This window comes from Cyprinus carpio, chromosome A19 (assembly GCF_018340385.1).
Source record: "Cyprinus carpio isolate SPL01 chromosome A19, ASM1834038v1, whole genome shotgun sequence".
NCBI lineage: Eukaryota > Metazoa > Chordata > Actinopteri > Cypriniformes > Cyprinidae > Cyprinus > Cyprinus carpio.
The window spans coordinates 24,357,095-24,372,310 of NC_056590.1; the positions used below are offsets into that span (position 1 = coordinate 24,357,095).

Consider the following 15,216-nt stretch of genomic DNA (forward strand, 5'->3'; position numbering starts at 1 on the left):
AGACAAGAATCTTCACCTTTATTTCTCTGCATTTATTTTTATTTGAAAATAAAAATTCAAACAAACATTATTGCGTAGTCACTAATCTAAAAGCTTTTCCCTTCTACAAACATTACATGAGAGCAACTAACTCTCAAAAACAATTGGTGTAAAACAGCACAACAGAACGTCAAAGTGCACATTTCAATAACATGAAACAACAAAAGGTAAATGAATAAATAAAGAGAATAAAACTGCAATTAAACACAAGTGCTCAGTGCTCAATCGAGTTTACAGTGCTCTCCAACATTTTCCAATTGTTCAGTGAAAACTCTGACGTGACGGATGACTAAAATACAGGCAGTCGCTTTTTTATCATAGAAAACCAGCAAGACAGCAGTACTTTCTGAAATCAGCCTATCCAACCCTCAATTCATTCAGCCACTCATCAAATGAAAAGCTACAACTGTCACTTCATTATTAAAGATTTGTCTTTTAAAACAGGTATAGACAGACAGATAAAGACAGAGTAATGGAGGAAAAGAGAGTTGGTCAACGTGGGTGATTAAACCTGTGCTACACATCCTCTCTGCCTGCATGAATACATCACCCTCAAATGCCACCATTCAAAACCAGCAAGCAACTGGGGCGAATACATTTTTAAAGTTGCCGAAAGCAGGAACAGAACACCATTGATCCCAGATCAATACACTTTCATATACCCTGCAAATGCCCTCCACTTGAAAACAACACGTCAGTTGTGATAACTGAACTTAGTTCTAATTCATAGTGAGTACATGTGACTGTAGATTTTCCAGTTCATTTGGTTTTTGATGATTTATTCCTTCCTGCATGTGCAGTGAGAAGTCAAAGTGAGGTCAAAGGTTACATACAATCAGCACCATCTGTACAGGATACACATCACATTAGATTGTACAGGGCAACTCAGGGAGTTGGTGAGGAGAGAACATAAAGACAGATGAGACTGAATTAAAATAACACTTTAAACTTTCAAAGGATAAAAATGAAAATTCTCTCATTTACTCATTCTTATGTTGTTCCAGACCTGTATGCATTTGTTTCCTCTGCAAACACAAAACACACAAAAAAAGTTCAGTATGATTTACTTTCTTCTGTGAAGTGCAAAATATATTTTGAAAAATGTGTTTTTTTTTTTTTCTGGATATGCAATAAATCTCAGTGGGGTCCAGTCATTTTGAAATATTCTTCAAAATAATGTCTTCTGTAAAGTCATACAGGTCTAGAACAACATGAGGGTGAGTAAATGACAGAATCTTCTTTTTTTTGGTAAATTATCACTTTAGGTGTGTTTTATACTGTATGTTTTTTACAAGTTACGTCTTGAATTCTTTGTTAGTAAGTTAGTGAGGAACAATCCACTGATTGTGTGATTTGTTATTATGCAAAACTCATTATTTGAGACTTGTTTGCTTGGGTAGTTTAGGAGCTAGTAGCATTTCGTCCCCTTGAGGGCCGGGCCCCTTCATTGCCATACTGGCACCAACCATAGCAGGATAGCTCCGATTCCTCCTCATACCTTCGTTTAGTGGACTAAAGGGGGACCCTGCCCTCCGAAGCCCACCCAGAGGACCTATAAGTGGGCTTGGCCTTGGAATCCCTCCCCCTGTTGCCCCAGGGCTTGCCAACCCCAACCTTTTCAGCTTATCAACTAAATTGAGATTATACATACTGACATCAGTCTGGCTTTCACAGTCTTTAGCCTGAGTCCCAGACACCCCCGCCACCTCCTTCAAAATGGACCTTGCTGGCTTGGAAGCCAAAAAGTTTTCATAGGATGGGCTCTTAAAAGAGAAAGGCGTGGAGATATCTACATCAGAAACAGCCGAACTGGGGCTGGGAGTGCAACGAGTGGGGGAATTAGGCGGAGTGGTGGGACGAATCTGGTCAGGAGGTGAAGGAGGAAGAACTGAGGTGGAGAAGAGGACTCCTCCGCTTCCTCTGTCCCAGCTGTGAGGCTGGTACACTGCAGCAGAGATGCCCCTCTCCTGCAAGAGGCGCACAAGGCCTAAAGATGTGCTGAAGGTTTTGGTGGAGTCCCGCAGGTTGGTGAAAGACTGAGACTGAGACAGACTCATTCGTCGAGGAGTACACGGCGTGGCGGCAGGTGTCGAGCGCAGACTGCTTGACATCACGCAGGATGAAGTGGGGAAGGGGTTTAAACTGGACAGAAAAGCAGAAAATGATGTGCTGATCGGCTAATCCATTATTGTCTCAGTAACAGGACAGTACATTACCTGGGTGTCACCCTCGTAAGCTCATCAGACGGATGGAGGATTTTGCAGGTGGTGAAGGTGTAGGTTGAACTTGTATGAGCCATGCATTTCCCTGGGAAATACACTGGAAAAGATACAAGAGCTAAGAGTAGTCAAAACAAATTCAGAGTTTATTTATTTTTATCTAAATTAATAATTTATGGAAAAAAAAGTGTATGAAATAAAATAAAATAAAATATAATATTTTTTGGCAACTTGCCAAATACATGGATTTGAAATATTTATTTGAGAAATCAGTAAACTTGAAATTCAAAATTTGTTAGCCTGGAACAATGGGCAAATACATAGTTTTGATGGATTTTTAAATAAATAAATACATTTTGTATTTAATTGAGCTACTAATATCAAATTGTCATAAGAACTAGTCACAGCAAATATGCAGTTTAATTCATTTTATCTAAATAAATATTTACCATATATATGGTTTTAAAATAATAACATAATACATTTTATAAGGTTAATTTATAGGAAACTATTTGCCTGGAATAATGGGAAAATTTTCTTAGCATTATTATAATATCAATCTTTGCATAACATTAAAAATTTTGAGTATAGGACACAAAATTGGTTGACTTACTTGAGAAGTCCATGGAAGCGTGACCTGTGCTGAGACATGGTGACGGGGAGGCTGAGGGGGCGAGGCTATGGGCAGGAGGGACACTGGATGTGGTTGTGGTGGGAAGGTTCTGGAAGTACTGCTCTCCAGGCTCATCTTCCTCATAGTCAGCATATTGATATACTTCCTCCAGTTCCAGCTCCAAGGGACGGAAGCCTTTCGGGACCACACCAGGTCGAGCATCCAGGATACCACCCAGATTAGGCTGAGCCAACTGCTGCCAGTGCTGAAGTGTAGCCGAGCCTAGGAAAAGAAGACAACATGAGGGATGCTGAGGAGAAGAACTGTGTGATTATATAACCTAATTTACACAGGTCAGTGTGAAAACACACACTTATTAACAATGGTGTAATGATGTGATAATGAAAAACAAAAGAAAGAAAGAATGAGAATATCAAAAAGAATAAGATGAAGTGACTTTATTGAAGACATACTAAATGAAAGTGCAGAACACAGAATTTAACCAAAATGAGAGGTGAAAAAATACAAGAAAGTACAAGAAATACAGAAACAAAAAATATTAAAGATTGAGGAATAAGAGACAAAAGTGAAAATATTCATTTTACACCCATTGTACATTAGGTGGCGTTAATAAAATACAAAACAGAACTTCTTCGCCCCAGAACTTTCACAACAAACTTTGTTATTTCAGTCACTACTTTGTGTAGAGTAAGTTCTACACTGTTACGTCACATCACTAGAATATATATGACTGATCGGACTCTTTCACACATCTCACATACATGGTTTAGCGTAGATAAAACACCTTTTTCCTCATATTAAAGAGCCTTTATAGCATATATGAATATGCTTAACAGTAACAGCATATGCAAAAGAATTGGTATCAGCCAAGTGATACAGTGGAGGGAAAAATTAGTGTTTCCTTGAAAATAAGCATTTGTTTAGAATAAAACGGATAGATGACAGAACTTTGACTGTTTGGTGAACTATTCCTTTACATTTATCCATTTTCAAAACTTAACCCGATCGCTAGTGTAAATGTATCCAGGAGCGGGACTCTCTAAAGTATGAGTGTTTGCGGGGATGCATTAGCCCCCACAGTGAATTGAAAAGTATCATAGTGGGTGGACGTGACCTGGAACGGTAACGCAGGAATGTCTTAGGATAGACATTTTGGGTATTTCGGTCACCTTCCAGAGGTTTGACAATCTGGAGCTTGTCGGGAAGATAGGGCCGACTGGCCCAAGCACCCAGGGACATGATGCTCTCGCTGTGCACCAGCCTGTTTGAGTAATCTGCACTGTCTGCTGGATCCCGATTACGCCTCTCTCGCTCCCCCTCGAAGAAGAGACGCTCACTCAGACAGTTCTGCCGTCGCAAAGACAGTCGCCTCAGAGCAAGTTTGAGCTCCTCAGAGCCAGATCGCTTCTCAGGGGCATCCACACTGCAGTCAGAGAACAAGGAAAGTCATATGACTGAAAACAAGGGTCATTCTCAGGAAACTGTGACATTTGTTTCATTTAATTTAAAAGGATGCGGAAATTAGACACACTATAATTTCATAGCTTTGACTTTATTTATTGTGTAATGCAAAATTTTAATAATTTTTTCTTAAATGTATGATTTTCCATTAGGAATGCCTAGCAATTTTCAAGTCCCCACAACATGGTTAAATTATACATTTCTACCTAGAAAAAAAACAAACACATTTTAAGTTAAAATACTGAATTTGACTTTGTATTTACACTTAACGTTAAACCCTGTTATGTTACAAGATGTCTCCCTTTTAAAAATTGTTTGACATTTTTAAGGTTGTATGTGATGAGGTGAAAAGTGAGTTTTTCTTACTGTAAGTATCATTATTATATTTTTATTTAATTTAACTTATATTAACAAATGTTCACATAATAACATAAATAGCTGCTCAAATGATAAATCAAAAGCTCAAATGTGATTTAATTTCTTCATTTGGGGTAGCAAAAAAAAACTATTAATCCAGTACAACCCTATCATAATTAAAACTATTATACAATAATCCAAAGATTTAAAAAAAAGTCTACTCAAATAAACATTTCAAACAATGAATTGTATTGTAACAATTGTAATGAGCTGAAATAATTGTAGGTGAAAAAATATGACTTTTGGAAATTCAGCACTGGCATTTTAAAATAAAATAATAATTAAACGGAAAAAAAAAATCTGAAATCTTCTAGTACAAATGCCATTGATTCCTGAGAATGACGCTCAAACTCAAATTCAAGTGTGCCAGAACCAGTGACCTTTCAGTCCCATGAATATTTTAGGTAGCCTAAAGGTCAATTTAAAGTTATTTGCTTACAGCCTCTGTAAACATAGCCTCATAAAAGACTCACGCAGCATCTGAGGAGCTGGTCTCCTGGAGCATGCTTTGTGTACGGTTATCAGGCGCTGCACTGTTGCCATTGCTGTCAGAGAGGGCGGAGCTAAGGGAGGAGAGCGTCTGATTGGATCCAGGGATGTTGGTAGCAGAATTAGCAGATCGCTGTCTGACAGTTTGGTTGATGTTCTTCACAGTCTCAAACACACGCTTGTGACGAACCTTGAGACAAAAGCACATCTTGTTACTGAATGCAAAGATAAATATTGAGATATTGAACTAATTCAGATTATGACAATGAAAGAAAATGTGCTGTGTGATGGAAAGTAAAAAAGAGAGGAAAATTTCAAACCTCTGTTCTTCATTATCAGGATTCTCCAGACTCAATTCCTTTCTCATGGTTCCCTCAATTTCAGCAGCCAGGGAGTCCTAAAACACATATGCACACATGCTTACTCTGCTATCAACATAGACATCTATTTTTTATATACAGTTTGTTATAATACTGTAATCTAACCCACACTCTAAACCTAAAAAAAAAACTTTCTGCATTTTTATTTATATATATAGATATATATATATATATATATATATATATATATATATAAAACTTTATATTTATACCGTTTTTACCAATGAGGACATTCACAAACATTCACAACATTATCAATGTTGAAAACAGTTGTGCTGCTTCATATTATTGTGGAAACTGTGATTCTTTGATTCAATTTGTTGAAATGTTTTGTAACAATGTAAAAGCCTATCACTTTTACACTTTTTGTCACTTTTAGTTAATTTAACAAGTTTTTGCTGAATTTATTTATTTTTTTAAAATCCAATTGACCTCAAAATTTTGAACAGCAGTGCAAATTGACTGCTATTGAATGCATGAGTTGTATAACTGTGTGTGTGTGTGTGTGTGTGTGTGTTCACCATGGGAAAAAGTCCCAGAGGGTGATAGCGTCGAGGAGTTCCTGCAGACACACTGCGGTTCCGTAGGTTCTTGAGCTCCTCTTGAGCCTCATGGAGCATTTCAATGCACTCTGAGTATTTCTCCTCCAGCTCCTGCAGCTGTGTATATGTGAGGAATCAACAATTGTTAATAACATTTACACAGAATGAATGAATATATACTGAAGGTATGTTTTTGTAAGATTAAATATGTGGAATATTATTTATTTTGTCTGAAATAATGTACCTCGGATGTAAGCTGTCTTTGAGCATCTTTAGCTGCCGTAAGGTGCTGAGAAAGTTCTTCATTCTCAACAGCAAACTGTCAAAAACATACTTCTTAGCACATATTTATCTCATGTATTTACAATTCATTCACCAATAAAGTGAAAGACGAAACGATTCTCACAGTTTTGGCTTTTTTCTGCAGGTCTACTATCTGAGAGAGAAGGTGTGTGATTTCCTCCTGTTGGCGAGAAGCGTCTTCTGTTTTTTTGGCCAGTTCTTCTGCTATACTGGAGATCTGGATGCTGGACTGCCCTGTATGAGGAGAAAAGGTGGACTTATTTTTTGTTTTGTCAAAATATAGAGCTCTACACCTCCACCTAAGCCCTAAACAAAGCATCACTCACTTAACTCTCTGATGCAGTCATTCACCAGCTGCTGTTCCTTCTCCTCATATGACTCTGTCTCAGACTTCAGCTGACTCGCCTAGGGACAGAAAGAGAGACTGGTACTACTTAAAGATCAAGTGTGTCTTATTTTTGAAGTTAAAATATGAATAAGTAAAACTGTTTGAATCTGTTCTGTGTAATTTCTAATACATCAAATCAAGATGGGACATTAAAAAAAAAAAAAAGATTGCAATCTTTGTATGGTGGAATCAGGAAACTTCCAGAAACATGAAATACCATCCATAAGCATAACATATATTTATTTGCTTGACTATTTGCTGGTTTTTCACTGTGAGTTCCGTACAGAGGTCATAGATATTCTGTAAGATATTGTGATCACGGCACGCATGCACGCACAATAGAAATAATTTTTTTTTTCTATTCACACATGGAATTTGGGCAGTGGCACTTACATTGCTCCAGGCCAAAATGTCTTTCCTCTTTTGCTTTATTTTGCCAGCTGATGTTCCTCATATTTACATATACACACTACCATTCTAAAGCTTTTTTTAGCTAAATTAATACTTTTATTCAGCAAGGACCCATTCAATTAATCAAGAGAGGCAGTAAAGACATTCATAATGTTATAAAGGATTTTTATTTCAAGTTAAAAGCTGTTCTTCTGAAATTTCTGTTCCATCAAAGAAATATTGTTTTCTAAAATAATCTTACCGACCCCAAACTTTTGAATGGTAATGTGTTTATAAATATACATGTATTTATTTATTGTTTGCTTTCGCATGTGCATGTACCTCTGATCTGAGAGAGAGATTTTCCTCCTCCAGGTCTTGAAGTTCTGCTGGAGAATGTCCAGAGAGGAACCGCTACGGGCAGAAACTCCTGCCTTTCCCTGTTGACTCCTGATCCCAAAACAAAAGACTGTATGAATAAGGAATATGGGCACATTGAAATATTACAATTCTGCTTACTTTATTTTCATCAGAGACCTTCTGTTTGATTCAACAGAAATAACAAGTGTTGAGGCTGTTGAAAATGGTAGTGCATTATAAATTAAACTACAGCTGAAAGCCCTTAAATATCCTAACTGAAGCCAACAGAACCAGCTCCACTGGCCTTGAGCAATAGATAAAAGAAGACCGTGTTATAAAACAGTGGACTGACGTGGGCGATCCAGACCCCTCTTCACTCTCCTCCACTGCATTAGTGTAGAACTGCAGGAGCTCGTCTTTTAGATTCAACTCATGGTGCAGCTGAGCAACCTGTGTATAATAAAATGAACAAAATATGAACAAGAATGCATTCATTGCTCACGCTTCACTGCTAATTACCATTACTCATATACTCAACTAACAGACTTGAACTGAAGCCGTAAAAAAGCTTCTGAAAACTGAGAGCTGAATTCACAAAGGAATTGCAACATTTTTGCACACAGTATTTCAGCAGGAGCAACTAATTTTTTGTGAATTCCCACCAGTAAATTTGACGCTTTCATCTGAACATTGTAATGAATCTGTTCATGTACCTCCTCCCTGATGGTCCCCACTTGTTCCTCCAGGTATTCGTTCTGCTCCGACAGAACACTGTTCCTCTTCAGGAGGGACTGACCGATGCGGGCAGCGAGCTCCAAATCCCGCTCTTTCTGTAGAGTCAAGAAAAAGATTTGCTAATACACTACAGTTCTAAAATTTAGGATTGGTAAGATTTTTATAAGACTCAGCCAGGCTGCATTTATTTGATTAAAAATATAGTAAAAACAGTAATATTGTGAAATATAATTGCAGTTTTAAAAAATGTTTTCTATTTCAATATATTTTAAAATATTTATTCCTGTAATGGCAAAGCTGAACTTTCTCCAATCATCAGTAACACAAGATCTTTCAGAAATCATTCTAATATGTTGATTTGATGCCCAAGAAACATTTATTATTATAATTTCTCATTATGTGCCGTGAAAACATTTTTTGTGAATTTGTTTTTTCAGGATTCATAGATGAGCATATAAAATAGATTTTTTTTGTAACATTATAAATGTCTTTACTGACTCTTTTAATCAATTTAATGCATCCTTGCTGAATAAAATCATTCAAACCCCAAACTTTAGAATTATAATAAATACACATAATTTCTTTTTAAACTTCACCTCCTCCAGAAGTCTTGTGACAGCATCGATGTCATTGTAGGTCTTAGTCATCTGGCCCACTCGCTCAGCACATAGTACTGAAACACAAACCGAAAAAAGCACTCGAGTACATCAGACCTGCTTAAACTATTTCACCTCAACCTAAAAACATCCAAAAACAAGAGTTCAGTACAATGAGGAAAAACTCTTACATAGACCTGACCTAAAATAATAATATTGTATATAATAAATATTATATTATACCTGACCTAAAAATTATCCTGACATAAAAACTCTCAAGTTACAGAAATCTAATGTGAGTCTACATAGTAGATGGGGGGGGGGGCAACTGGCTTGCTGACCTCGTACCATCACGCTCTTACAATAACATCTATGACAAACCATGCCTGATTGCCCCGGCGACTGTTTCCATGGTGCTGTTACCCAGCAACCCCATCCACAGTCAGCCAGAATCAGATCAGCCACAATTACTGTTATATCACAAGCTCACACACACACACACACAAACACACAAAAGTATGCACAAAAATACAAAGTAATAAGAAATAAAATACAAAAATAGAAACTTTCTGACATCCTTTTAATGAAACATTTGATACTAAATTCAATGTACAAGGATGTGGGCAAGAGGAACTACTTTTGTTAGGAGGATATTATAAAATAGAAGCTTAACTTCAATATGCTAAACTGAATATAAAGTGAAGTCTTCTTCAAAAGACAAAGACTGAACTTTAAGCCTGCTGCCCTGTTTACATGAATTTTAGTAATAAAAATCAAGTCTCATTAATTTAGTTCCTTAACTGCTCAATTCTGAGCACAGCCTCAGGACATTGACTGTAAAAATATTAAACATTCCAGACTGGTTATAAGAAAAAGAATGAAACGTTTTATGAGGACATACTGTCAGAAAAGATGACCCTAGACTGAGACAAGCATGCTGTCCTCTCTCATACACACTCACGCACAAAGTCATCCAGAGGCCTCAGGCTACACTCAAAAAGGACAAAGAGGGTAAAAAGGAGAATGTTTAGAATGTTTAGAATGTTTCCAAATAATTTACAGATAAAAGTAGCCCACAACACACAAATGAAACACCTCAAAATCTACAAAAACACCCCTGATCAACGCAGAAACCACTCAAGGAGACACTTAAAGTACAAGAACCACAAACACACACACATATCACTTTACCATTGGCATACTGCTCATAGCACCACTCCAGCTCAAAGTCTTCTGCTCCCATGATCTTGTGCATCCTTTCACTCCCTCTCCACTCAGCAGAGAGGAGAGGACCAGACCAAACCAAACGTGAGCGCTACACTTCCTTCCTTCCGTAATGCTATTGAAGGATGCTGAGAGTGTGGTCAGTTACAGCAAGAGTAGAGTGACTATATTTAACACTACGATGAGAGAGAGCAAGAGAGAGAGAGAGACCATGGGAGGGAGGGAATGAGACAGACAGAGAGACAGAGAGAGAGAGAGAGAGGTTGTGGTGGTGTGGTGGGGGGTGGGTGGGTTATGAGAGTAATGTTGACATCACAAGGTCAAATGTAAAGGTTACAAACTAGAGTTTCAACTACTGTGTTAACAAGTATGGGACATACATACTATGCAATGTATTTTTATGCCCCTGTCATATGACTGTGCAATATAACCATGATTAGCATAAGATTATCCAATAAAATATTAAACTTATAATTTGTAAAGGTGAAAATCATTAGTGTGTTTTCTCTTACTACGATGTGACAATTAAAATCAACAGTTATTTAGTTACAATAAAAAATTTTATCTATATTTTTTAAAGAAATTCATATTTTTATTAAGCAAGGATGCATTATATCGATCAAAAGTGACACAAATATTATTGTAACTGGCTATTTTTTTAGTATGATAATATACAAATTTCAAAAGACGATTAAATAAAAAAAAAAAAGTTCAATATATGAAACATAAAAATTTAAATATTCATAAATTTAAATATTCAAATAACGTAACTGTCAATCCCTCACTAGTTAATTTTAGTTGTTTACTTGCTCTTAGGCATCTTGATTATTGTCTTGTCATTGTGTAATTTATTTGTAAATAGGTTAATGTAACCAGAGCATCTTTCTGTAAGTCTATACTATTCAATAGAAATACTTCCTTAAAAAGAATAATTCAAAAGGTACTGAACAACAGAAACCACCATAGTATTCTCTCTAGGATTAAGTGCAGATATCGATTGTTTTTCCATTTAAGAAGAAAATAAAGATAACTGAAATATAATACCATTGCAGAGTCCATCAGAAAAATAAAATGAACTAATTATTACATTATCATTCTTTATGTCTTTGTCAGTATATTCTGTCTGCACAGAAAGCTGATATAAGCCATGATTCAGACAGAAAACATGACTCAGTAGGATCTATTCAGATGGGCTTGAGTCAAGAGCTGTACACAAATATCCAACTGAACATTTAACATTTCAGTCAAGTGTTGAGATTCACTTCACATCTTACACAACAATACAATTACTGTCTTTTTTTTATTGGTGTGAACTTCATTTATAAACAAACTATTGGTGGTATTTATTCTAAAAAGTAAGTGAATGAGTGTAAAATAAACTACTTATTATTGCTCTTTCACCCTGGCACATGCAGCAGCCAATCAGGGAAACTTTCGAATCGTGCATTAGTCGATGCATGTGCGTCAGACACTCCGACACGTCTGATACACCGGAGGGGAGATCTATAACAGTTATGTAACTAGAACCACTTTAACAAAAATAAAGGCTGCAAAAAGGTTAATTAGATAAATTCTCAGAATGCTAATCAAAATGGGTCATTGTTTACAAGTCAGACAACTTGTTTACAAGGTCAGTGCAAATTAATAATATAAAAATATGTTGTTATACAAGAACAAAACATACACAATTGTTTAACAGCTTGGGGTCAGTAAGATTTTTTTAAAAAAATGAATACTTTATTTTTTTCTAATTAACTTTAAGGATGCATTAAATTTATTTAAGTGACAGTAAAGACTTTGTAATGGAATTGTTGTTTGTTTGATCTTTCTATTCTTCAAAAATATTAAACAGCACAGATGTTTTCACAATTGACAATAATGAAAAATGTTTCTCGAGTAGCAAATCAGCATATTAGAATGATTTCTGAAGGGTCAGGTGACACTGAAGACCAGAGCAATGCCTGCTGAAAATTCAGTTTTGCAACCACAGGAATAGAATACACTTTAAAATGTATTCAAACAGAAAACTTTTATTTCAAATTGTAATAATATTTCACACTATTACTGTTTCGCAACCATGGTGAGCATAAGAGACTTTGCTAAAAAACATTTAAAAATCCTACTGACCCCAAACTTGTGAATGGTAGTCTATCTTTCACTATAAACACTTTTACATTATTATGTTACATCTGTTCTAATATTTATGTTTTAACTTAAAGTACACATCACAAGCCACAAGGTTTTTTTTTTTTTTCTTCATTTCACCCAGCTGAGAAAATATGGCTTACAATACATGGGCTGCAATCAGCTGTAGCTTTACATCAGATCACTTTATTCTAAACTCTATCTCACTCACAAAACCAAACCAGTGCAGGAAACAGAAGAAACCTGCACCATCTACTGGCTGAGACATGTCAGTGACAACACAATGACCTTGATATATATTCACAACATGTTCTGTTACATCCAGGTCCTTTAAAAACTGGAAAAATCAGCACTATCATATTATATGGCCAGTGAAACAGGTTTTATTATCTTAACTCAAATATTAGATCACAACTCACTCCACCAGATAAAAGGTAGAGTAATCTGCAGACAACCGGTGACTCTAGTCTAGCAATTATTTAGCTCCAGTAGCACAAGTTTCAAAAGTAATGTTTTTTCCTGTAATGTACAGTTTCCCTCTGCCAGCTGTACTACAAATTTAAAATTTTAACAATGCATTTTTATATGTTCAAGAAATGTTTCTTTAAAGTTTAAAAAAACATGTAAGGGTGAATTAAGACTTTTTGAGACCTTTTTGAGATGCAAAGCAACCTTTTAGTTGTAATAAATCTTTATCATGATAACAAGCCTCTTTCACTTACAAAAGTAGTTGAGGGTTTCCTCGATCTGCTCAGAGGTGAGGTCTATGCGTGTGTCGGGTGAGATGAGAGGTGTGTGGATCCAGTCGTCGTGCTCATAGCCGTACACACAGTCTGCCCTCAGCCTGTAGACCGGCAACTGCTCCTCCAGCAGACTGATAATCTCCACCTCAGGGAGCTCTGTGCTGTTACAAACATCTATAACAGAGAGAGAGTCAGAGATGTGAAAATCAACACTGGTACATCTTGTGCATCCTGTAATGAAACAACACACAGCCACACTCATTCTGACCTGTGATTGTTTCTGCGTCCCTGTAGTGGGCGTGTGGTGTTAGAGACACTGGTTTCTCGGTTCCTTCGCCTACATACTGCTCTTCCAGGATGGGTCCAAGGTGTCCGGGTTCTGTAGGGTCTGTTCTCGAGCTCTCAGAACTGGACTCGTCCAGCTTGGCAGCTTCTCAATGAGATACTAGAACATGTCCAGCTCTGGCCACTGTAAACAATGCAGACAAATGAGATTGAAGATTATAAAACATGAAAAAGTATATCCTGTTTCAGTATCCTGCCTGATTCAGTATTGGTGTGATCTAAGGATCTTGCTAATGAATGACTTCATCAATAACCACAAACCGTTTGGAATTGTTGCAGCTAGGTATCAAGGCTTATATTTGAGAAATCGATTTTCATCATTCTTGACAGTCAGCCCACCATGTGCAGCAAGGGGTTAATCTAACAGTGACTACAAAAACAGTCCATATGGGGTCCGTCTTTGGCATCAAAAAGTTTGAAAACCCCTGACCTAAATAAACATTAAAAATGACAAAGATAATGTTTGTTTTAACGTGCTGTTCTGACATTTAGCGCAGATCACACAAACAACGTGGAATGAACCGCAGTCATTTTTCATAAAGAATTATATAAAATATTGTATAGTTATTAGATCTGTGTGCATAGAAATAAAAAAACAAACAAACAACAGAACACTCACACCCATGCATTGTGTTAATTGTAAAACATGAGATCATGTGGTTTGTTTTTTGTAATGGGCGTATCTACGTATGTGTCGTCATGACGTTCCGCCGCATCTTCTGCAGTACCTTGCGTAAACAAACTGGTTTTAAGTATTACAATATGTATTAAAAAAAGTATTAAAAATGAATACCTGCATTTCATTATAGTCTACCTTGTAGCTACTAATGGATATTATCCAACACGATAATATCATGACTGTGATATTGTCTAGATCAAATAATCTGCTTACTTACAAGTAACTCCAGTCAGTGTGGAAACCATATAAAACGTTTATTGTAGTCCGGATGATACGCGCAACATAAATGAACTGATATCTCCAAGTCAGCGGCGTTAGTCACGAAAACAATGAAGCAAAGACTACACATCTGCTTTTGTCTCTAAAGAACCGACCTAGATTGTCGGATTGTTTTATTACCGGGATTGTTAAAAATGTCTAAAACAGCAGGCGTCGAATCTCCCAAACCATTCAACCTTAATTATTAGCTCCTCTAAGTGTGTTTAGTATTTCGCTCATCCTATTCTTCATCCTCTCCTCCTGTATCGCCTCCTTTCATTCTCATTTCAGTCTGATAGAGCCGCAACGCCCGTGACGTCACACGTCAAACGCCGATGGCCGCGCATATGGAAAGCCGTTTTAACATTTAAAAGTTAAGTTTGACTATCCGGAATTAACATTGTAGATATCACCAACGTCTTTCTGACTAGTCGTAATTACATTTTGTATAGTTGGAATTGTAATTCAAGATATCTGTAACGTAGTCGAAACGACAGATAGAGATATCTATAATGCAGTTTTGAATAGGCAAAACTGAATTACTGATATCTGCAACACATATCCAGTCTAGCTTTTAAATGCTAAAACGGCTTGCGATACGCGCATGCCTCGCGCTCTCATCCTGCCCCAGCGCACGCACTGACACGCACACACAAACATACTGTACACACACACTAAACACACACTGACAGCAGCTCACAGCACAAGAATGACACACATAGCTTCACTGTACACGAGTACTGCGCTTTATTTTATAGCCTTCCCTATTTTCTGTAAATTAAGTGTTCATTTTTAATTCTAGAAACAGGAGAAGGTATATTTGGAAATTTTAATGCCAGATAAGATGATGTAGCTACTCAGTATTTCTT

The 15,216-nt window shown here is 36.7% G+C and overlaps 1 protein-coding gene and 1 long non-coding RNA gene across 2 annotated transcripts; one reads left to right on the forward strand and one right to left on the reverse strand.

Annotated features, from left to right (window-relative positions):
• On the reverse strand, window positions 1-13,498 carry LOC109113148 (trafficking kinesin-binding protein 1-like). The gene is given in 17 exon segments (XM_042777163.1): window positions 1-2,181; window positions 2,256-2,358; window positions 2,872-3,153; window positions 4,062-4,315; window positions 5,244-5,449; window positions 5,579-5,656; window positions 6,161-6,298; window positions 6,426-6,500; window positions 6,588-6,718; window positions 6,811-6,889; window positions 7,605-7,651; window positions 7,654-7,712; window positions 7,975-8,072; window positions 8,336-8,452; window positions 8,954-9,030; window positions 13,045-13,239; window positions 13,334-13,498. Coding segments are annotated over 15 exon segments (2,487 nt in total). The 5' UTR covers window positions 9,005-9,030; window positions 13,045-13,239; window positions 13,334-13,498; the 3' UTR covers window positions 1-1,412.
• Window positions 3,091-7,980, forward strand: LOC122148841. The gene is made up of 3 exons (XR_006162673.1): window positions 3,091-3,224; window positions 6,609-6,735; window positions 7,638-7,980. It is a non-coding gene; the product is annotated as an uncharacterized LOC122148841 (long non-coding RNA).
• Window positions 13,499-15,216: the final 1,718 nt, after the last annotated feature.